This window comes from Scyliorhinus canicula, chromosome 3, assembly GCF_902713615.1.
Source record: "Scyliorhinus canicula chromosome 3, sScyCan1.1, whole genome shotgun sequence".
NCBI classification, from domain to species: domain Eukaryota; kingdom Metazoa; phylum Chordata; class Chondrichthyes; order Carcharhiniformes; family Scyliorhinidae; genus Scyliorhinus; species Scyliorhinus canicula.
In genome coordinates this window covers 36817428-36842356 of record NC_052148.1, presented here as the reverse complement: position 1 = coordinate 36842356, position 24929 = coordinate 36817428, and the positions used below count along the sequence as shown (strand labels likewise).

General features: G+C 44.5%; 1 protein-coding gene across 5 annotated transcripts in view; it reads right to left on the bottom strand.

Moving 5' to 3' along the window:
• Window positions 1-2730: 2730 nt before the first annotated feature.
• Window positions 2731-24929, bottom strand: part of LOC119963913 (fibroblast growth factor receptor-like 1) — a 379922-nt gene continuing 357723 nt past the window's right edge. For 4 of the 5 annotated variants that reach the window (XM_038793314.1, XM_038793313.1, XM_038793312.1 and 1 more), the window contains one exon: window positions 14285-14978. In XM_038793314.1, the coding sequence (XP_038649242.1) occupies window positions 14533-14978 (446 nt within the window). In that variant the 3' untranslated portion in view covers window positions 14285-14532. Of the gene's footprint in view, window positions 6711-14284; window positions 14979-24929 lie in introns of those variants that run through there. The other variant, XM_038793315.1, reaches the window with a different exon arrangement.

Genomic DNA, 24929 nt, shown 5'->3' with positions numbered 1-24929 from the left:
CAGTCTTACCTGAGCCTTTTCCAGCCAGTCAGCTTCTCCCACCAGTTTTCCGCTCCATTGCAGTGCCAATTATGTACTCAGGCTGCAACCTTTTAATCTTTAGTCGGCCACAGCCTGCTATCCTCCAGGCATGAATCGCTACCGTTAATATTATAATAGTCGGGAACATGGCAGGATTTCAATTTTCAGGAAAGCGTCAGGTGAAGGCTGGTTAGGGGCGGCATGGTGGTGCAGTGGTTAGCACTGCTGTCTCACGGAACCGAGGAGCCAGGTTTGACTCCGGCCCTGGGTCACTGTCCATGTGGAGTTTGCACATTCTCCCATGTCTCCGTGGGTCTGACCTTCACAACCCAAAGATGCACAGGGTAGTTGGATTGGCCACAATAAATTGCTCCTTAATTGGATAAAAGAATTGAGTGCTCTAACTTTATTTTTTTTTAAAGAAGAGGGATGGATTAAAATCAAAGCCATACAATTTGATGAAGGAGACAAATGAATTTTAGCACGCCAGCAAATCTGAATGAAGTATTGTTTATTAAATTCTTTCTTACAGTATGAATGATGGAAGCTTTAAATGCCTTCTTATCTCAGGATTATTCTGTGATTGAAATGCAGTTGCATTGTTAAAACCCAAGAAAACAAGCCGAGGTCTGGAAGAGTTAATACAAGAAGACTGGTTGCTCTGGGTGGTTTGTACATTTTAAACACTGAGGGAAGTCAACGTTGACAGAAAGATGATGTCATTGACAGCAGGACTAATTAATACTTAGCTCATAAAATATGCTGCCAGAGAGCTGACAGTTGGAACACAAAGTTGCAAGAGTTTATTTTTCTTTGGGAGGAGACGTAGACTAAGTGTAAACTATATATAGATGTATGAACATGTAAATACGTTGGTTCTAAAGAACATGGTCAGTCTCCAAATGAATTCGGTCATGCACTGGAAGACGATACAACTAAGCAACCAGCTAAATGGTTGCATAAATGACTGAGAGTTTTATAGAAGTTTAAAAGCCAATGATTCACTGGTGACGAGGGGCTTTTCACAGTAACTTCATTGAAGCTGACTTGTGACAATAAGCAATTATTATTAATATCTGAAAGAGATGAGGTTAGCAATATTGTGGCCTTGGATTTACCTTTGTTTTTAATGGAATTGTATCTGTAACAGCTCAGGCCTGTGCTATGGGATGTCAATGGCAATTAAGACATAAAGTGAACTTATATTTGTTATTGCTGTAAAAAGAGACATGCTGTCGAAGCCTTTCATCTTGCACTCATCAGAGCAAGTGCAGGAATGCCAAATTTCAAAGGGGCTACAATTTAAACTGCATGAAAAAAGGCTCCTGATCAATCAACTACTATCCTTTTCTCATGCATTATAAATTGTTGCTCCCTTTAAAATTTTGTATTCCTGCATCTGTCCGGATGAGAGCAAGATGAAAAGCTTTGAAATGAAATGAAAATCGCTCAGCTGAGCACAGCTGCCTCATGGCACTGAGGACCCGGGTTCGATCCAGCCCCGGGTCACTGTCTGTGTGGAGTTTGCACATTCTCCCCATGTCTGCATGGGATTCACTGCAACAGCCCAAAGATGTGCACGGTAGGTGGATTGGCCATGCTAAATTGCCCCTTAATTGGAAAAAAAAGAATTGGGTACTCTAACTTTATTTTAAAAATAAATTTAAAAGAGTTGCATTTAGACATTCCAGCAGTTCTAAATTAGGCAAAGAAATAATGTTTATCCTGATGCTTCAAATAGATCAAGATGCCACGTGCGATTGCAAGCAGGTTGAACTAAGGTTCTGTACCAGATCAGGAAGGTGAGAAAGGAGGAATCATAGAATTTACAGTGCAGAAGGAGGCCATTCGGCCCATCAAGTCTGCACCAGCACTTGGAAAGAGCACCCTCCTTAAACCCACATCTGTACCCTATCCCCGTAACCCCACCTACCCTTTTTGGACACTAAGGATAATTTAGCATAGCCAATCCACCTAACCTGCACATCTCCGGACTGTGGGAGGAAATGGGAGCACCCGTAGAAAACCTATGCAGACACGGGTAAAAAGTACAGACTCCGCACAGACAGTGACCCAAGCCGGGAAGCGAACCCAGGTCCCCGGCGCTGTGAAGCAACAGTGCTAACCACTGTGCTACCGTGTCATCCCAGACCATTCCATCATCCAAATATTATCAATTATGAGCAATTGGACTGGGGGAAAGGGGAAGAGTACCTGAAGTCAGTCCCATTTAGTTGACTTGCTGCACCGAGCAGATAGACTGTGATATCAATGGTTACATTAAGCATCTGTTTAATCTCCTACTTCCTCTCACAAAGGTGCTGGGATGCGGTTCCATGAGCACGTGTTTCCCTCTATACATCATTCAGTGGCAGTTCTTCGTGTTTGGCCTTGGAATGCCATGGAGTTTAAACTGGATAGGTCTTTTTTTAATGCACAATGATGATTTCTGCCCTTTACTTTCAAAATAACTTGAAGACCAAACTCACAGGATTTCCAAAAGTTTTTCTCCCTTGAAGGGTCGTTCCAGACAACTTTCAACTGTGCAAACTATGATGCAAATTTTAAGCATATGTTTTCTCTAATGATTGCATTGATACTGGCAGTATAATCTAAAGCACATCTAAGATAATCGGAAATAGTAGACATAAAGTGAAAATAGATGACCCTAGAAGAAAATTACAGAACAAATCCAGCAAAATGTCATAGTTCCATGTAAAATAGGTCTTTATCACCTGGTACACGACAAGGACAAGCACCATTAGAATAGTTGACTGATAATAATTGAGCATTAACTTAAATATAGGCTGTATATTTACTCTAATTAGAAACTTATTTTCAAGTGTATTACGATCTGCGAATTGTAAGGCTATTAATCCTTATCTCTGTTTTTTGTACTAGATGTTATTGGATGTGTTCTATTCACATGCTGCAGATAAAATATAGATCGAATGATAACATACAAAATAATTGACTTCGAAATACTGTGCAACAACATTACTGTTGGAAAATTTAAATTGCAGAGCCTGGAAACAGAGAGCTGGCAAAACCTTGCATAAGGAGAATTGATGACTTGGGTTTAAGCTCTTCAAGGCCAGGTTAGAAGCCTGACTTTTCTTTCCGAATTACCATTTAACCAAAATTGTATTTATTCCAAACATCCGTAACATTGTCAGTGGGTGATTTTCAGATAAGTATTATCAAGAAAATCAGCTTGAGAATAGATGCTGAGAACAGTGAAATGTTATTTGACGAGATAGGACTCAAAAGATTGGACAAGAGACGTGTCACAAAAATCATGATCAAGATGATTTCATGTGCACCCCTGTTAAGTTGCGACATGCACACAATCCTTCTGTTATTGATGCACATTTAGAGGGCGTGGAAGGAACACTGAACTTCAAAGCTACATTTCTACTCTCTTATGAGCTAAGTAGCATCTCAGGTTGCCTCATTGGCACCAAGTATTTGAATATGGTTTTGTGGCTACAATTTAACACATTTAAAGTTGTCTGCCCGTCAGACAATGGAGTTGTTTGTAATTAGATAATTACTGAATATATTAATTTAATAAATTCCACGTCAATTCTCCAGCCATAAATAACACACCTAGTTATAAATCTGAGCAAGAATTTACTCCTGTCACGATCTTTTAGAATAAAAGGCACTATTATATGCATGGATAAAAGCAAATTACCTCGGATGCTGGAATATGTATGTTGTTTGGCTATGCAGATTAGGGAACATTTTAAAGTTGTATCTGCTTATGCATCGCATTATTGAAGTTTCCCCATTGCTGGATAATTGAATAATACCTTTTTATTAACAAATCATGAGGATTAATTTCAACTGCCAGCCACTTGTTTTTTTTTGAAGGAAATACTATTTAAGAAAAATAGCAGAGATAGGAGATGAAGGTCCACTTATCTACCTCTTAATCAATATCGTTCTTGAAAAAGGTTTAGCAGATTAAAGAAATGTTGTTATTAACCAGCATGGGTTGATCAAAGAGAGTCTTGACTGGAAAAAAAAAGACAAGTCTGTGCTGGTAAGTAAGGGCATTGCTTTTGTTGTCAGCGTACGATATGGTATGTGGGACTTCTCACTCACCCGCTATTGTTCCATACTGCTGTTGTGCTACTTTTTCCTACACGTGTTGCCAGATTTTGGAAGTTTGAGACTCTTTCACTCTCTTTTGCCAGAAACTTGCTACCTCGGCATGAATGGCCACAGGCTGGTTGCTTAGCTCCAAACTTTCACCATAGCTATGGTTCATGTTACACATCCACATTTTGAAAAGGTGAGTCTAGGCGTAATGTCTCCCAATCCAAAGGTTTAAAAAAAACACGTTCAGTCGAATTCACCCATCACGGACTGAGTTCAGATTTTACAATAAAGTGCTACTACAGGTGATTAGGACAGGCTGGAAGTCTGGAATCGTTTTAGTCGTTCGTTGTTAGCTTTTTACAGCGTCAGACGCTCGCTTTAATCTTCTAGGAATTTTCCATAGCAATGATTGTTAATGTGTGGAGATGTCTTTTAAGAGACTACTATCGCCACAAAAAGAAAATAAACCGCTTAGATAACCTTCTAGGAAACAGTATTAGGATCTGCTCTCACCGAGTGCAGTTACATCAGTCCTTAATGCCATAAGATTATCTTCCTAATAAAAAATGTCCTTTTTGAAAATGTTGACAAAAACACAATTCTGCTCCAAGTGATTGAAAAAGCTGTCGGCAACAATGGGGCGGTCTTCAGGATTGTCGATATAAAGATTACTGCAAATTTGTCGTTTTGAATGTAAGGTTTTTCACACACTGTAACCCGGCACTCACCAAAGTCACAAGCCAATGCACGCTGTGTAAAAACTCTGTAACAAATCAGTTTCGCCTTTGATCAAATATATTTATCGAAACACCTGTTTTAGAGGAAAATATGATACACTTTTTTTTCTCACTTAACAAAATAAATTAAATATACATGACTTTCTGTTTAAAATCTATATAGTTTTACAGCAACAGGAAAGGCTTAGATCTGTGGTTAGTGTCTCTAATCCACACAAGGCACTACCGAGGTTCTATTTGCTAAAATGTCATTGAAACACGATCGAACAGAACTGAACGGTGTGACTGCAGGTGCACAGTAACGTTCACCAGGAGGGACTGGGAGGGGTTTAGCTGCTGGACTGTGATTACTTTAATATTCCTCCTTGGTATGATGGATGGTCCAGTGTCTCTACTGTGGGTGACGGTGAAACAGAGCAGTCCAATCCTCTGCTCCAGGGGTGAATGCATATTTCACCAAGACAGTTCACATCAGAAGCTTTGTCCTGCTGTTCCTTTCCCTTGTAATGGCAGTGGCTGGACATAATTATTTCGTGGGGTTCATTTTAAGGTCTCCACAGTGCCGAGCAGATGTCCATATAGTAGCATAGACTACACAATTCCGAATATCAAGTCAGCCAGGAACTTAATGTAGACAGCATCTTTCTTTAATACATATAGTCAAAACTGATTTGGCACTAACCAGTGGTGAAGCCTTGATCAAGCACAGGGTTTTGTGTGTGTGTGTGTATGTGTAAATGATTGTAAATATAATCTTTGTTTATCCCTGTTCAAGTTCCAGGTCATAGTAATTACTTTTGAAATATATATATATAATATATAAATATTATTTGGTGTTGTCGATAAGGTATCTTTATGTCAAGTGAATTTAACTGCATAGGCCAACTTGTTCTCACAGTATTAAAATATACCTCAAGTAGTTTACATTTTTTTAAAATATAATTTATCGATACAAAGTAATTGCTCAGTCACTGGGGCAAAGATGCAAATAGTTGGACTGCGCACCCAAAATTCAGTTGCGTTTCATAAGGTTGGGATTGGGGTGTGAGATGATTTGTGTTATTGTAGTGTTTAATAATGAAAAATAGGGTTGAAATCAATCTTTTGGCATGAATCGCTGCTAAAATACCACCTTGAATTACTCATTGTAACCTGGGTTCCTCTTGCTTCCAAGTACATTCTCATTTCATAGGAATCTCTGAGCAGCTAGCTCCATTTTCCATTTCGTCTCCCAGATTCCTGGCAGGTTCTTTGCCAGGCAGCCTTCAGTCTACTGGCAGTGTGTGTGTGTGTGTGTTGTAGTGGGGCTGACAAGGTTTGAGTTGCTTGAGGGGGGGGCCCTCCCCCGCTGGAGAATGGGGGGGCCCTCCCCCGCTGGAGAATGCCGCAGTGAACAACACCAGGGGCCCGCGGGCTAACACTGATAGTGGATGTGTTGGTGCTGGTGGATCTTGCCCTCGACGTGTGAATGCGTGTGGGTGTGGATGTCCGTGTAAATCTTTGGGTACATTTTGGGGCCTGGCGGCGGCAGAGGCGGCGGCCCTTGCGGCAGCAGGTGTTGCTGCTGAGCCACGTACTCCTCGTAGTTGATGGGCGTGACGCCCTCCTTGTCGGGCCCTTGCGGCACGCAGCCTCGGTCCCTCTGCTGGTGCTGCTGTTGCCTGTGGGTCACGGTCACCGTCGCCGCCGCCGCCGGGCTCGAGCACGGCTTCTTCTTGGCCTGGCACAACCAAAGCAGGATGGTCCCGAAGATAAAGATGGCGCCGGCAGGGATGCCGATGATCACAGGCCACGGCAGGCTGTTGTTGGAAGAGGTAGCCACAGGTGCTTTCGGGGGCTTCGGGTCTGGCACATCAGGCATTCAGAAGATATCAGGAAAGATAAAAGAGAAAGGGGGGTGGGGGGGGAAGAAAGACAAACAAAATTAAAACCAAGTGACGAAAATCAGGAACAGATGGCTCACAAATTCTTTCTGTCTTCTTTGACTGCCCGTGCTCTTGTCATGAAACCTAACATTGCCGCCAAAGCATAAATCAACTGTTAAATTGTTTACAGATTTTACATTGGCAATGGCTGGAGAAATCAATGGCTCTTACAAGAGTATACAGGGCACCAACCAAAAAAAGGGAGACTAATTAAAGGATGCCTACTTTATTTATGGCTTTTAACCATGCATTAAAATAGCAACACAAGGACTTGGAAGTTGAATAACATTCACACTTGGGTTTTAACACATGTACTTTGTGAAATAAGACTCAATGTGAACATCATACTGTCTAAACTTTAGAAGGGTGGCCTAATCAAAAAGATCACAGTGGCCATGCAGTTCACAACCAAAATTAATGATGCCATGCCTGTTTGGAGCGGCTTAATCTGTTTTAAATGATTACCAAATTGAACTAGCTTCTCATCAGAGTGGCATTAAAATACAACCTCATTCACTAATCATTGGATCTAATTTGGTATAATGATGGCGAAGCCTCAGAGAAAATAGAAAGAATGCAAGAGGCCAGTATTAATTCTCCATATGAACCACTTGAATGTTTCAAGATGACATTCTCTATCTTGGGCATAGTAACAAGTCTTACAACAGCAGGTTAAAGCCCAACAGGTTTGTTTTGAATCACGAGCTTTCGGAGCATAGCTCCTTCCTCAGTTCTTCCTCAATGTTTCAAAACAAAGCTGTTGGACGTTGACCTGGTGTTGTAAGACTTCTTGCTGTGTCCACCCCAGTCCAATGCCGGCATCTCCACATCATTCCCTACATTGTTCAAGTTAAACCTGTGCCAAGATAGCCAAGTGATATGTTGATGTACCACAAGGGATCGTGCCATTGGATGCTCAGTGAATTGACAGTTTCACAAAATTGCCAGCTTGCCAAGCACTGGAAGAAAGGAACAAATAGAGGTAATGTACTTCCCCACAGAAATGAAACAATCATGAAGGAAAATGAGCACATGGCATATTTTTAAAAATTCATTCACATCATTGGCAAAGCTTCCGTTTATTCCCCATCCCTGACTGTCCTTGAGAAGGCGATGGTGAACCATCTTAACAACGGAGAGGCTTGCTCAGCCATTTCAGAGAAAAATATTGCTGTGGATCCCGAGTCACATTTTTAGGCTAGAACAGGCAAGGATAGCAGATTTCCTTTTCTAAAGGACCATTTCCTACAAGAGAGGATCTAACCATTGTCCCTTGACATTCAATGGCAGTATCATCGCTGAATCCTCCACAATCAAATCCTGGTGGTTATCATTGATCAGAAACTGAACTGGACTAGCCATATTAATATTGTGGCTACCAGGGCAAGTCAAAGGCTAGCAATCCTACAAGACAAAATTGTCCACCATCTACAAGACAAAAGTCAGGAATGTAATGGAATACTCTCCACTTGCCTGGATGAGAGCAGCTTCAACAATACTCAAAGCTCGGCACCATCCAGGACAAAGTAGCCCGCTTGATTGCCCCTCCTTCCACAAACATTCACTCCCTCCATCAACAATAAACAATAATAGCCATGTGTACCATTTACAAGATGCACTGCAGGAACTCACCAAGGTTCCTGAGGGAGCACCTTCTAAACCCACGACCACTATCATCTAGAAGGACAAGAGCAGCGGATACATGGAAGATCCCCTCTATGTCACCCACCACCTTGGCTTGGAAATATATCGCCGATCGATCCTTCACTGTCGCTGAGACAAAATCCTGGAACCCCCTCCCTAACAGCACAGTGGGTGTACCTACACCTCAAGGTCTGCAGTGGTTCAAGAAGGCAACTCACCACCACCTTCTGAAGGGTGACAAGGGATGGGCAACTGGCTTAACCAACAGTGCCCACATCCCGTAAATGAATACAAAATAAGTAAAAATTAGTGAAGCAGCTGAGGTTTTTGGACAATGCAGTAATTTAATGCTTATCATTACTGACCCTATCTTTTTATTCCTGGTTAGATTTAATTAATTGAACTTAAGCTCCCTTGACAGTACAATTTGATCATTAGTGTGGAGGCCTCTAGATTACTAATCAAGTATTTAAACTCATACCTCCTTTGTCTTCCACTGGCTGAATAAAATGCCGAATAGCAACAGTGGCAGGAGTGAATATAGAGCGAGTGAGACATCTAAAGAGAGGGAGATAGTTAGATGTTTATGGTTCTACTTTCTGCTTGTACCTTTATGGGCTGGTAGGTGAATAGATGGTCACTTTTCAAAATTATATAGTCTCTGGAATGCTTACTGCAGATTGGAAGGTGACAAATGTAACCCCATTATTTAATAAAGGAGGGAGACAGAAAACTGGGAAGTACAGATCTGTTAGCCTGACATCAGTAGCAGAAAAATACTAGAATCTGCACTAAAGGGTGTGATAACAGGCCACTTAGAAAATAATGGTCAGATTGGGCAGAGTCAACATGGATCTATGAAAGGGAAACCAAGTTTAACAAACCTATTGGAATTTTTTGAGGGTGTAACTAGCAGAATAGATGAGGGGAAACTGGTGGATGTGGTATATTTAGATTTTCAGAAAGCTTTATAGGGATGGGCAGAATCCCAAAGGTCTGCTTTTTGAAGGGCTTGGTCGAGGTTTAAAATAAGTAGGTTGAGAAGTCTGATGAGAGGACAATCATCTTCCAAAAGCAGGGCCAACAGGCCTTTTCCTAATGGTCCCAGAGTTGTCAGCCACCCCACAGCAGACGTGCTGCTAGGTCCCACCCTGTGGTGGGTGTCGCACGGAAGGCTGGGAGCTTTTCCTGCCAAGCCAGAGGGTGAAGAATCCAAGTGTCGAGGTGGTGTGGGGAATGGGGGGAAGCTCTCAGGAACAGTGATCTGATAAAGACAGGATGATCTATTAGGTTGATGTTGAGTGACGGATAAATTTTAGCCAAGACAATTGGTGACCTCCACCCCTGGCCAGCTGCACTGATTATTGCATCAAGTGCATCCATATCGGACTGCCGCACGAGCTTCACTGTTTGCACAGTATTGTGCAAGTATATTTATGTTGGGTTCTATCCAAAACAGGAGCAGGAAAGTAAACCAAACTGGTCACCACTGACGCAGGAATTTGAACCAATGCCCTTTGTAACTTCGTCCACCAGTTATCCAGTTGCCATGACTACTTTGCTGAAGGAACTGAATAGGAGATTCACCAGATCTATTAGGAGGCTGGTGTGTGTATGTCGACATGTAGTTAGCAGAACAGAGGGTTGACAGTAGATCTTACCTGATCTGAATGCCACTGCAGGCACCCGGGACCAATTAGCCCACAAAGGAGGGGATAACGAGGAGAGGTCAAACAAAAAGGGGCGGCATAGTGGTTAGAACTACTGCCTCATAGCGCCAGGGACCCAGGTTCAATTCCGACTTTGGGTGACTGTGTGGAGTCTGCACGTTCTTCCCGTGTCTGCGTGGGTTTCCTCCGGGTGCACCTGTTTCCTCCCACAACCCAAAGGGTTAGGTCGATTGGCCATGCTAATTTGCCCCTCAGTGTCCAAAGATGTGCAGCTTAGGTGGGGTTACGGCAACAGGGTGGGGGAGGGGCCCTGGGTGGGGCACTTTTTTTCAGAATGGCCTTCTGCACTGTAGGAGTTCCATGATTCTATGAAAACTGGGGAGAAGAAGATGAGTTGTACAAACTCGAAACAGTGGCTGTTTTCTCTCCTTACAGATGCTGCTGGACCTGCTGAGTTTTACCACCATTCTCTGTTCTTGTGTAGAAGTATATTCATTGTGACATCTCTGAGACTCAGCGTAGCATTCTTTATTTTGCCAGGAAGTATGTTTTTTAATCTAAAGCTCTAACCAGTAGACAATCTTGTAGTTGTCTTCATTGTACAAGACCCTTTTTGATTTTCTCACTGTTTCAAGAAAGAGATATAAAATCTTGAGTGAGCAACTCACAACCCTGATCTTACGTCTTCCCTGACTTCACAAAATCGTCTAACACAGATGGAAGACATTTAACCCATTGTATCTCTGTCAGCTCTTTGAAAGAGCTGCCCAATTAGGCCCACTCCTCTGCTCTTACCCCATAACCCTGCACATTTCTCCTTTTCAAGTATATTTCCAATTCCCTTTTGAAAGTTAGTAATAATAACCTTTTATTGTCACAAGTATGACGTTATTGTGAAAAGCCCCTAGTCGCCACATTCCGGCGCCTGTTCGGGTAAGCTGGTACAGGAATTGAACCCGCGCTGCTGGCCTTGTTCTGCATCACAAACCAGCTATGTAGCCCACTGAGCTAAACCAGCTCTACCTATGTTACTACTTATTGGAGAGGGGAGGGGAGGTAGTGACATCTTGGTGGTGGTGGTAGGTGGTGACATCTTAGTGGTGGTAGGTGGTGACATCTTGCAGTGAGGGGGAGGGTGGGGGGGTCAGACCTATTTTATGTGTCCCCCTTGCTGAAAACAGAACCCACTGCAAGATGTCACCACATCCCCCACCACCAAGATGTCACCACCTCCAAATACCACCCCCCCCCCCCCCCCCCCCCCACCCCAAGATGTCACCACCTTCCTCTTGCACCACCCGCTCTAAAATTCAACTGCACCATCTTTTTCCCCTTCCCTCGGTGCTTTCCTGCCCTAAAACCCCAGGGCTGTGTGGGCCATCCCAGCGAGGGCACGGGAAATACAGCCCAACATTTTGGGTTGACGTTCCATCAGAACAGATCTGCGGCCTGAAACATTAACTCTGATTTTCTGTCTCCGCAGATGCTCCCTCATCTGCTGTGTGTTTCCTGCTGTGCCTTTCCTGTTGTGAGCAATGCTAAAGTCGCTTTTGCATTGCCCAAGGTAGCTGATAATACTCAAAGTGAAGCCACACTGGGGCAAGCACAGTTTTGGGCTGAAGCCACGTTGAAAAACTTAGACGCTTCAATTGTTGAGAATGGGCAAGTAAAAGAATCTTTGAAGAGATTTCCCAAAATGTTTTTTTTCTCAACCAGTGCCCCACTCCTCTGCAAAACAATCGGTGGTTCCAGGGAAGGAGCGTCAGGTTTTAAGTGAGGCTCAGTTGGGCCTCAGTGTCAAAGTTGACCTAGGTCAGCACTGGTTCTTCAATCAAGCTAGTTGCTTTTTCAGGATCAAAAGACTGAGTCCATGGAGGTAATAATTTGAGTACAAGCTGATACTGATTCAGTCTGGTCACTCATCATCACTGGAGACTAGATCACAGGTTGAACCCCTGTTTGTTGCTGAGGCTGGAGGTGGCTCTGTAAGAACTGAAGGGTCTCCCAGTCACCCCCAACAACTATTTTGTAAGAAAGCAAAATAAGCTGGCATTAATAACAATAATAGTTGCTTATTGTCACAATGAAGTTACTGTGAAAAGCCCCTAGTCGTCACATTCCTGCGCCTGTTCGGGGAGGCTGGTACGGGAATGAACCCGCGCTGCTGCCTTGTTCCGCATTACAAGCCAGCTGTTTAGCCCACTGTGCTAAACCAGCCTCCTCCAGATTATTGGAAGAATGCTTTGTGCTCTATTAAATAAAAAGCCTGAGAGAATAGATAAGGTACTGCTTGGATGTAGAAGTTCAACAAATAAGATAGAACTTTTTTTTTCCTTCAGAGGAAGCACAGTGGGCCCAATTTTGGAAAAACACTGCAGTGTTGGAGATGTTATCTTTTGGAGGAGGTTTTAATTTGAGAGCCCATATCTCAGGCACCCGGATACGATTCCATGACACCATTTGGAAAAAGAGTAGGACATGTTCTCCTCTGTGTACTGGCCAATATTAATCTCTCAACCAATATCTCAAAAATAGATTAGCTGGTGGTACCTCATTACTGCTGCGTCTCCTACCTTGCAATAGTGGCTGCACTTCAGAACTACCTCATTGGTTGGGACATCCTGAAGTTGTGAAAGGATGGAAAACTTGCATTTATGTAGCGCCTGGTACAATCACTGGATGTTGCAGTTGATTCAGTACATTTTGATGTGTATTCACTGTTCTAAAATTGGAAATGCAGTAGCTAACTTTCACATACAGCAATGTGATAATGGCCCGATAATCTGTCTTTGTGAAGTTGTTTGAGGGACAGATACCCGGCCAGGGCACTCGAGTGAACTCCGCTGCTCTTCTTTGATATAGTGACATCTGGGCTGGAATTCTCCAGTTGTCAGGATTCTCTTTTCCCACTGGCAGCGCACCCCCACCCACGGGTTTCCCGCCGGCGTGGAGTGGCTGCAATGGGAAATCCGATTGACAAGCGGCAGCAATACAGAATTCCAACGTCAGCGAACGGTGCACTGCTGAGGGCCCCGTGGCTGGGGGTACTGAGAATCCCGCCCATGTCCACCTTTTAGGTGAGAAGGTAGACGGCCTCATTTTAAAATCTCACCAAAAAGACAACACAACACTCCCCTAGACACTGGAGTGTCACCTAGACTTTTGTGTTCAGGTCCTGGAGTGGGGGTCTTGAACCCACAACCTTTTGATTTGGGGCAAATGTGCCACCAACTGAACCATCTAAAGAGGCAATTCTTTCTTTCTTCCATGTTGTGGATTCGTTATTCAAGAAAGGTTTTATCACTTTCGTCGGGACTGGGGGCAAGCAATAAATTCCAAAGTGGTCCTGAGAGTTCTCTCCCTTATCTAGGAAAGGATATAGTTGCCATGGAGGGAGTGCAGCAAAGGCTCACCACACTGATTCCTGGGGTGGCATGGTTGTTGGATGAAGAGAGATTGGGTTGACTGGGCCTGTATTCACAGGGGTTTAGAAGAATGAGAGGGGCTCTCATTGAAATGTATAACATTCTGACAGGGTTGGATGGACTTCATGCAGAGATGGGACGGGATCTGCTCACGCCGGTGGAAAACCTTTGTCCCATGCCGGCGGACGGGATTCCCAGCGACAAGGGGTGCAGTCAACGGGAAATCCAATTGACAATGGCGGAACCAGTAGATCCGCTGGCAGACCGCCTCCACCGCCGAAAAACACACGGCGGGGTGGTCGGTAAATCTCGCCCGTTGTTACCTCAGGCTGGAGGAGCCGTGAACAAGGGGTCACAGGATGTGCGGTAGGCTATTTAGGACCGAGATGAGAAATTCCTTCAGTCAGGTGTTGGTGAACCTGTGGAATTCTCTGCTGCAGAAGGCTGTGCAGGCCAAGTCCCTGATGTATTTAAGAAAGAAGCAGATTCCTCAACACGAAAGGCATCAAGGGGAATGTGGAGAGAGCAGCTGTATGGCATTGATATAAAGGATCAGGCATTATCACATTGAACAGGCTTGATGGGCCAAATGGCCTCATCCTATTCCTACTTTCTCTGTTTCTATTCTTGTACTAAAACCAGTTGAGAGTGATGTATGAACCAGCCTTTGTGCAGATTATCCACATTCTAGTTGATAAGTTGTTGCTGTCTGAATGTGGTATTCACACAGAAAAAAAACACTGTACAAAGGTGAATCAGGTCAAACAATTTTTTTTTATTCTGTCACGGGATCCAGAAAGCTTCTATGTGCTTTTTTATTTGCCAAGGTGGAAAAATTGAATTTCAAGGTTGCTTTATCAGGACAGAATTTTGATTATGTTGATGGTGACTATCACTGCTATTGAATCTATGTTCGACGTTGGATGGATAGTTGAGCTTTGGCCCCAGTTTGCAAAGGGTGAAATCCTGGACCACCAGATCCAGTGTGGTTCCATGGACCACACTACTTTGCCCTTGCAGCTGGCCTTGCCAACCGGGATGATGTATTGCTTGGCGGTTCATTCATCACTGGTAGAACATGCGGGAAGACACCGTCTAGCAGCGTGTCCAACTTTTGCATATCAGCATAGCTACCAGCCAGCTTGTAAAAAACATTTGTAAAACTATCGATCAACTTAGGCAGGCTGGTGTGAATAATAGCAAAAGGCTTCTCATGTTCTTCCGCTGAATCTGTGGGGTGTGTCCCCTCTGTCTCTACAGATGACTGAGGCCTGGGGCTACTGGACTGCACACTGCCTCTTGTTGCTGGCAGTTTCGCTGAGCCATCTGACAGGTTACTGGTGCCATTTGAGGTATCAGAGTGAGTGCTGGGCCTAGTGTCATTGCTCACATCTGAGACATTGGCATGGGAGACAGAGCTATTCCAGGGTTCACGATCAAGACTGGCATCTGTGGGAAAGAACCAGCACACTATTAGGATTGCCGAGACAGTGTCTATGAAGTGATTATGTTGACAGTGGATTGGTAGAACTTTACACGGTAAAAGGTGGCGATTGAGCCAGTAGTGCCTACGCTGGGCTCTCATGAGTGCTTTTCATTTCAACCTATTCCCCTGTCCCAAAGCTCTCCACATCTTTGTTCTTCAAATATTTACCCATATCCCTCTTAAGATCTGTGATAAATTCTGTTCCACAATTGTATTCCTGGCCAGGTTCCCGTCCAGAAATTGCTTCTAGTGCATTTTCAGGCCCAAAATGGTAATTAATCACCAATGTGCCTGTTCACTCAGCCACAGGCCAGAGCCCAAATCATGTCACTCATTAATTCAGTGTGTTGTCAGTACTATCTGTACTGCTGATTGGCACCTCGCCTGAGGAGAGATGTTAAATTTTCACTATCCTGACGTGACTTAAAGACCGCCTGCACCTCTTAAAGGGAAGGTGCACTTTGGCTGCAGGCAACAATCTGTGCCAATGGCCGGTGCAAGAGAAGCTGCAAGGCAAACCCATCCCCCGTACAGGTTTACGAGGTTTCATTGAATGAGGCTGACAGGAAGAAGGGCATCTCCACCCGTTAGGTGGCAAGAGGATTTGCAATCAAGTTGCCCAGAAAGAGTGGGTGGAGGTGACAAAGAGTCAGTGTGAGGAGTATCTCTCCCCCACTTTGGGAAGATTCTACGGACTATTATGTCCTTCATCTCCTCGTACTCTGCCACCTTTCACCCACCAGCGACCCTGACATGCATTTTTTTCAATTCCTTTTTTGGGGTGTAGGCATCGCTGGCTAGGCAAGCATTTATTCCCCATCCCTAATTTTCCTAGAGAAGGGGGTGGTGAGGCAAACTGCTGTAGTCCCTGTGGTGTACATACACCCACCGTGCTGTTAGGAAGGGAGTCCCAGGATTTTGTCCCAGTGACAGTGAAAGAACAGCGATATATTTTCAAGTGGGGATGGTGAGTGACTTGAAGGAGAACTTCCAGGTGATGGCGTTCCCAGGTATCTGCTGCCCTTGTCCTTCTAGGTCAGTGTTCTTCAAACTTTTTTTCCGGGGGCCCATTTTTACCAACCGGCCGACCTTCGCGACCCACGCCGGCCGAGCTTTGCAACCCATGCCGGCCGATCTTTGCGACCCACCATTTTCTCTTACCTTGTTTGCTGCTAACAAAATGGAGGAATCGCAATTGCGCCCATTAATGCCCCCCCCCCCCCCTCGTCTGCAATCCGCCCGCCCCCCGACCAGGGCAGCAGCAGACTGAGTCCGCAGCTGCTACACGAGCATCCCGACCGCAATGGATGGTTAGTTCCATGCCGCCGGGAAATTGGCCAGTCGGGAGTGGAGGATTGTTGTGCAGGACTCTGGCAATGGCCCCCCGGCGGCGCAGTGAACTCCGCAGTGACGCTGATTTTCGGTGCCCGGAGAATCGCCGAACCTGCGCAGTCAAACTTGATTCTCTGCCCCGGCGCCGGCTGCAATTTCTGCGTCGGGCTGCGGAGAATCCAGCCCGTTGATAGTGAGGAATTCAGCGATGATAATGCCATTGAATGTGATGGGGCAAGGGTTAGATTTCCCCTTCTTGGAGATGGTCATTGTCTGGCACTTGTGTGGTGCAAAGTCACTTGCCACTTCTCAGCTCAAAACATAATACTGCCCATAATATTTGTACATGGATTTCGTCAGTGTCTGAGGAATCGTAAATGATGCAGAACAATGCAATCATCAGCAAACATCCTCACTTCTGATCTTATGATGAATCAAAGGTCATTGCTGAAGCAGCTGAAAAGGCTTGGGCCTAATATACTACCCTGAGGAATTTCTACAGTGCAGTCCTGGAGCTGAGATGATTGACCTCCAACAGCTACAACCATCATCTGTTGTGCCAGGTATGACTCCAACCTGTGGAGAGTTTCCCTCCTGATTTCCATTGACTCCAGTTTTGTTAGGGCTCCTTTACGCTATACTCAATCTCATGTTGTCTTGATGTCAGGGGCAGTCACTCTCACCTCACTGCTTGAGGCCATTTTTTGTCCATGTTTGAACCAAGGCTGTAATGAAGCCAGGAGCTGAGTGACCCTGGTAGAACCCAAACTGAACATCCGTGAGCAGGTTATTGCTGACCAAGTGCTGCTTGATAACACTGTTGATGTACCCCTTCCATCATGTTACTGATGATTGAGAGTAGACTAATAGGGCACTAATTGGCTAGGTTGGATCTGTCCTGCTTTTCGTGGAGAGGACATATGTGGGCAATTTTCCACATTGCCGGTTAGGTGCCAGTGTTGTAGTTATGATGGAACAGCTTGACTCAGGGAGCAGTAAACTCAGGTGCACAAGTCTTCAGTACTATTGAAAAATGAAATGGAATGAAATTCGCTTATTGTCACAAGTAAGCTTCAAATGAAGTTACTGTGAAAAGCCCCTAGTCGCCACATTCCGGCGCCTGTTCGGGGAGGCTGGTACAGGAATTTGTCCGGGTCTTGCTGCATTTGGACATGGATTTCGTCAGTGTCTGAGGAATCGTAAATGATGCCGCCGAAGGGCCATTGCCAGAGGCCTGCTCAACAATCCTCCACTCCCGACTGGCCAATTTCCCGACGGCGTGGAACTAATCGCCTATTGCGGTCGGGATGCTCGTGTGGCAGCTGCGGACTCAGTCTGCGGCCACCCTGGTCGGGGGCGGGCGGATTGGAGACGGGGGGGGGGGGAGGTTATAGGCGGCTGGGGCATTAATGTGCGGGGGTTGAGGCGAGGGTGCGCGGCCGATTGGGGGGGGGGGTCTCTTTCTTTGATATTGCCAGAATGTTCTCAGGGTCCTTAGCCTTTGCAGTATCTAGTTCCTTCAGCTGTTTCTTGAAATCACGTGGAGTGAATCGAATTGGCTGAAGATTGACATCTGTGATGTTGGGGACCTCTGGAGGGGTCCATGATGGATTATTCACGCGGCACTTCTGGCTGAAGATTGTGACGAATGCTTCAGCCTTGTCTTTTGGACTAATGTGCTGGGCTCCTCCATCATTGAGAATGGGGATATTTGTGGAATCACCTTCTCTAGTCAGTTGTTTAACTGTCCACAACCATTCATGGCTGGATGTGGCTGTACTGCAGAGCTTAGATCTGATCCATTGGCTGTGGAATTGCTCAGCTCTATTGCTTACTGCTTATGCTGTTTGGCACACAAGTAGTCCTGTGTTGTAGCTTCACCAAGCTGACATCTCATTTTTAGGAATGCCTGGTCTTGAACCCTGCATACCCTCCTGCAATCTTCATTGAACCAGAGTTGATCCCCTGACTTGGTGGTAATTGAGGTTACCAGGCCATGAGGTTACAGATTGTGGTTGATTACAATTCTGCTGCTGCTGATGGCCCATAGCGCCTCATGGATGACCAGGCTTGAGTTACTAGATCTGTTCAAAGTCTAACCCATTTAGCACAATGGTAGTGCCACAAAACACAATGGAGCATATCCTCAATGTGAAGATGGGACTTTATCTCAACAAGGACTGTGCGGTGGTCACTCCTACTAATCTTGTCATGAAGAGATGCATCTGTGACAGGCAGGTTGGTGAGGATGGGGTCAAGCATGTTTTTGCCTCTTGTTGGTTCCCTCACCACCTGCTGCAGACCCAGTGTAGCAGCTATGTCTTTTAGGACTTGGCCAGCTGGGTCTGTGGTGGTGCTACCAAGTCACTCTCGGTGAACATTGAAGACCCCCACCCAGAGTACATTTTGCGCCTTTGCCATCATCATTGCTTCCTCCAAGTGGTGTTCAACATGGAGGAGTACTGTTTCATCAGCTGAGGGGTGGTGGGGGTGGCAGTACGTGGTAATCACCTGGAGATTCCCTTGCCCATGTTTGACTTGATGCCATGAGACTTCATGGTGTCCACTGTCAAAGTTGAGGACTCCCAGGGTAACTCTGTCCTGACTTTATGCCACTACCACCACCTCTGCTGGGTCTGTCTTGCCAGTCTTGACAGGATATACCTGAAGGTGGCGATGGTGGTGTCTGGGACTTTATCTGTAAGGTATGATTCTGTGAGTATGACTATGTCAGGCTGTTGTTTGATGAGTCCGTTGGATAGTTCTCCCGATTTTGACACAAACCCTCAGACGTTAGTAAGGTCGACTTTGCAAGGTAGGCCAGGCTGGGTTTGCCATTTTTAGTTTCTGGTGCTTGGTAGATGCCGGGTGGTCCGTCCGGTTTCATTCCTTTTTATTGGCTTTGCTGTGGTTGGATACAACTGAGTGGCTTGTTCGGCCATTTCAGAGGATATTTAAGAATCAACCACATAGCTGTGGGTCTGGAGTCACATATAGGTCATATGGGTTTATACAACAATTGACAATGTTTTTATGGTCATCATTTGACATCTAATTGCATATGTTTATTGAATTACCAACCCAGGTCCAATGACAATACCACTATGCCATTGCCTCCCCTTAACACCACTTCAAAACTTTTCACGGCTGTAACATTGGCACACTGGTGGGCATAATCTATAGGTTAATCAGTAGTTCTGCAGTGGGGCGCAGTATAAACCAGGAAATATTGGAGGCTTGTAAAAAAAGTACAACAATAATCATGGCTGATTTTAATATGCAGGTAGACTGGATTAATCAAATTGGCAAGGGTAGTCTCGGTGAGAGTTCGTTGAATGTATTGGAGATTCTTTCTTGGAGCAATATGTTGTGGAACCAACCAGGGAGCAGGTTATTCTGGATTTGATATTGTGCAATGAGGAGGAATTAATTAATTACCTCATAGTTAAGGATACTCTAGGGAAGAGTGATCATAGCATGACTGAATTTCAAATTCAGTTTGAGCACGAGAGACTGGATCCCATTCTAGCGTTCTGGAGTTAAACAAAGGTAACTAGGTTGGCATAAGGACAAATTTGGCCCATGTCGACTGGGCAGGAAGATTAAAAGGTCAGACAGTTGATGAGCAGTGACAGTTGTTTAAGATGATATTCAATTCCTCCTAACTAAAATATATTCCAGAGAGGAAGAAGGATTGTAAGAGGTGGGGAAAACACCATGGCTAAGCAATGAAGTTAAAGTTAACATAAAGACTAACTAGAGATATCATATCGGAAAGACCAGCAGTTTAGCAAGGAAAACTACTTACCTGGAAGACTGGGAAACTTTTAAGGATCAACAAAGGGTTACTAAAAAAGTCATAAAAAGAGCAAAGGTGAAATATGAAAGAAAATTAGTGCAGAATACAAAAAGGATAGCAAAAAGCTTCTATAAGTATATAAAAGGGAATGTGAATGTTGGTCCCTTGGCGGATGGGACTGTGCAGTTAATATGGGGAACACGGAAATAGTGGCGACTCTAAATCAGTATTTTGCATCAGTTTGCGCAGTGAAGACATTACCATCCCTATTGTAACAGGTAATGTAGCGGTAATAAAAAGGGATGAACTTAGAACAATCATCATCAATAGGGAACAGCCTTCTTGAACCGCTGCATTCCCTGAGGTGTCAGCACACCCACAGTGCAGTTAGGGAGGGAGTGGCGGGTGAAATCTTTCCGTGGCGAAACCCAGCAACAGCTGACAATGCAGCAGGGACGGGCAGGCAATAAGAGAGCCTCCTCGACAGATGGGACGGCTCTTCACCCCCGTCGTAACTTTAAACCCAACTCCATTGTCAAGGTGTATTGAGAACACCAAGGTGGCACAGGTTAATATTTTTCAAATTTAAATTTCACTTGTAAATATTTCACATTACATTGTTTTCACTTCATTCATATGTCTATCATCATTATTTATTGAGACAAGCTTACTCAGAGAACTAAATGTCTTGGCACACTTCATGGTTATCACGGATTGATGGTTACAGAGGAGTTCGGGACTTTCTGTATTGCGGATGAAACAAGTTGTGTTTTTTGTTCACTCTTTATTCAATATTCATATTAGTGTCTAGTGTTGTACTCACTGTGCTGTGGACATGACTCAACTTGCAGGTTTAGCTGGCCCTCCCCTCTTTGCATTGTGAAGGATATTGTCCAAAATCACTCTCAGCAGGAATAATTGAAATGTCATAGGTGAATACAAACCCTGTTTGGACTCTGCCAGCCAACACCCTGAGACCGACCCACATGTCCACAGTACTAACACCACACTTTGGGCCACTCATTTTCTTACCTTGACTGACATCCCCACCACATTCAAGATGCCAGGCTCTTCCCTCTTCCTCTCCTGAATGTCCCCAACTCGACTCATTCCACACCAATCCCCCACCTCACCATTGACACTCTTGCCAGTCCCAAGCCTCCAGGCAAGCTGCCATTCTCCTGCTCCCTTCCCTCAAGGAGCAGAGTTGAACAAGGAAAACTACTGACATCAGACACAACTGCAGAAAGCTGATGATTGAACACCACCTTAAGAATGTAAACCAGGGGTGGCATGGTGGCACAGTGGTTAGCACTGCTACCTACGGCAATGAGGACCCGGGTTTGAATCCTGGCCCTGGGTCACTGTCTGTGTGGAGTTTGCACAGTCGCCCTGTGTCTGCGTGGGATTCACACCCACAACCCAAAGATGTGCAAGGTAGATGGACTGGCCACGCTAAATTACCCCCTTAATTGGAAAAAAAATTGGGTACTCTAAATTTATATATTTTTTAAAAGTGTGAACCAGGAGCCACAAGATTCTCGTGCTTCTCTGACTTTATCATGAAGATAGGATGTAATTTAAAAATGTTTTACACTGATGCGTATTCACGGCATCCAAGTGTGCTACAAACCCGGGACAGGATGGCATGTGGCCCAATCCACCATAAATATGCCAAAGAGTTCATCTCTGCATCTCGACCTGCAGACTGTCTGTGTGGTGTTTGCACATTTCTCCCATGGTTGTGTGGGTTTCCTCCGGGTGCTCCGCTTTCCTCCCACTGTCCAAAGATGTGCCGGTTAGGTGGATTGGACATGCTAAATTTACCCATAGTGTCCAAAACGTTAGGTGGGATTAGGGGAATAGGGCAGGCCATGAGCCTAGTAGGGTGCTCTTTCAGATGGTCAGTGCTGACTCGATGGGCCGAGTGGCCTCCCGCATTGTGGAGGATTCTATGATTTTTTTAAATTTAAAGTTCCCAATTCTTTTTTTTTCCAATTAAGGGGCAATTTAGCGTGGCCAATCCACCTACCCTTCACATCTTTGGGTCGTAGGGGTGAGACCCAAACAGACACGGGGAGAATGTGCAAACTCCACATGGACAGTGACCCGGAGCTGGTATCGAACTCAGGTTCTAGCGTTGTGGGGTAGCAGTGCTAACCACTGCGCCACCGTGTTGCCCCTATTCATCCTTCCCGAAAATAGGATGCACACGATAGGTGAGCACGATATTCTAACTGCTGTCAAACCAGTTATTTGTGCAGGTTTTAGGTTACCTATTTTGTTTGTACTCTGCATTCCTGCTCATAAAACAGAAGAACCCAACCTTTCTGCTCATAATCAAGCAGCCTGGCTGAAATCGACCAAACCATTGCAAGATGTTCACAGAATTGTAAGTGCAACTTGTGTCAAGTGTAAATTGGGGCTCCACCATATTAGACGCTGCTTCAAAAAACATTGCACTGGTGAAACTCCCACTGACAAAACTGGTGATGTCCGAGATTGGGATAATGAGAATGGTGAATTTTGAGACTGAGAGATGCTGTGAAAGTACCTTTGGTGAACAGCTGCATTATATCCTGTCGCTATACATATTGTAGTTCTCGCCACAATGGGCCAGTGATAGTGTGTGGATTTGGAGTTCATGGGCAAATTACTTGTCTCCAGCTTTGATAACAACACTTCTTCAAGAATCTTTATTGTTTATCTATATTTATTTTCCTTTCTGCGATTAAAGAAATGGCTACAATATAAACTGCATTATTAGGCCAAAGACAACTGTCACTGCATCTCTTCAGACCGTCATGTGCCATATTTTGAGAGTTTTTTTTCGCAAAGCACTTACAGGAGAGCTGTTCCTACATCACAGAATTGTAATAATGCAGAAGGAGGCTAATAACCTACCACTACACCAGCTTTCTAAAAGAGCAATTTTCTTCTGCACCTAACCCTATACATTCTTCCTTTTCAGGTAACAGTCTAATTCCATTCCAAATGCTTCAACTGGACCTGCCGCCACCACATCTTCAGGCAGTGCATTTTAGCGAGATGGTGGTGTGGTGGTAATATCACTGGATTAGTAAGCCAGAGGCCCAAGATAGAGATCTGGGGATATTGGATCACTCATCCCACAATGGCAGCAGCCGGAATTCGGTATATCTGGAATTGAAAGCTTGGCCCAGTAATAATCACCATGAGAACCATCATGGATCTTCATAACAACCCATCGGGTTCAGTACTATTCTTTAGGGAAGGAAATCTGCCATCCTTACTTGGTTTGGCCTACATGTGCCTCCAGACCCAGGACAATGTGGTTGACTCTTAATTGCCCTCTGAAATGAATTAGCAAGCCACTCAGTTCAAGGGCAATTAGGGATGAGCAACAAATGCTGTCCTCGTCAGCAATGCCCACATGAAGAGATTATTTAAAATTCCAGACCTTTAATTATTCGCTATCTGAAAAAAAATTTCCTCACATTCTTTTTGCTTCTTTTGTTCATTTTAAATCTGTAGCCTCTTGTTCTCGATCCTTCCATCAGTAGGAACAGAATAATATAATCCCTACAGTGCAGGAGGCCATTCAGCCCATTGAATCTGCACTGACCCTCTGAAAAAGCACCCCACCCTGACCCATCCACCCTGTCCTATCCCCGTAACCCCACCTAACCTTGGACCAAAGGGGCAATTTAGCATGGACAATCCACCTCCATATCTTTCGACACTAAGGGGCAACTTATCACGGTCAATCCACTTAAACTGCACATCTTTGGACTGTGGGAGGAAACCAGAGCACCCGGAAGAAACCTACTTAGACACAGGGAGAACTTGCCAATTTCACACAGTCACAGAATTGAACCCACGTATCTATGAGGTACCACTGTGCCACCACTCTGGCACCCTTAGTTTCTCTCTCTCAACTCTGTCCAGACCCTTCAGAGTGTTGAATGCCTCAATCAAATCTCGTCTCTTCTAAAAAGAAAACAATCCAAACTTTTCCAATCCACCTTCATAACTGAAGTATGAGGAACTACCGTGTAAATGCCTTTAAAAGGAATGGTCATCAGATTTTGTTGCACCTCCTACACAGAGGAAAACATAGCATTGGAGCTGCATACTAAATCAAGCAAGTGTATCTGTCGTATGTTCAAACCACATTGATTTCACCTAAAATGTAAAAAATCACGACACCGCTGAAATTACCTCTATTATTTTGGGAATAGATTTACACATTACACAAGAAGGAATTCTCACTCCTTGTCGGTCTGCAGTAAACTAAACAGTGCATGAAGTTTGGATCCTCTCGAGGTCTTTTATTTACACGGTATGGTTGTGTTTGTTTTACACTCTCAAACATATTTCTCCATCGAAAAAAATTGACATGGGCTTGTGTGGAGCCAGCGTGACAGAATCACCAGCATTTAAATGTTTGTTCGTGTGTGACACAGAATCAAGTGTCGCTGCTGATTGTCTAATTGTGATTATATTTTGCCACAGCAACACTCACAACTATGGGACGTGTTGCCTGATAATATGCAGTGATATACGAGATGGGCTCACGCTTAAGAATGTTATAGGAGTGTAAACCACATGCTTAAAGCAGCAATATTTCACAGTCCGAGGAAGTGCCAGGGAATCAATTTTATGACAAGGTTCCCCCACCTTTCCCTGGTTCATTTGTCTTGCAACAAGAAAGTGAGGAATTTCATAGTTGTGCAGTGCAGCCAAGACTGGATCAGGGTGTGATAGACTGAAGTGAATTGAGATTTTGTTATACTGAGAAACA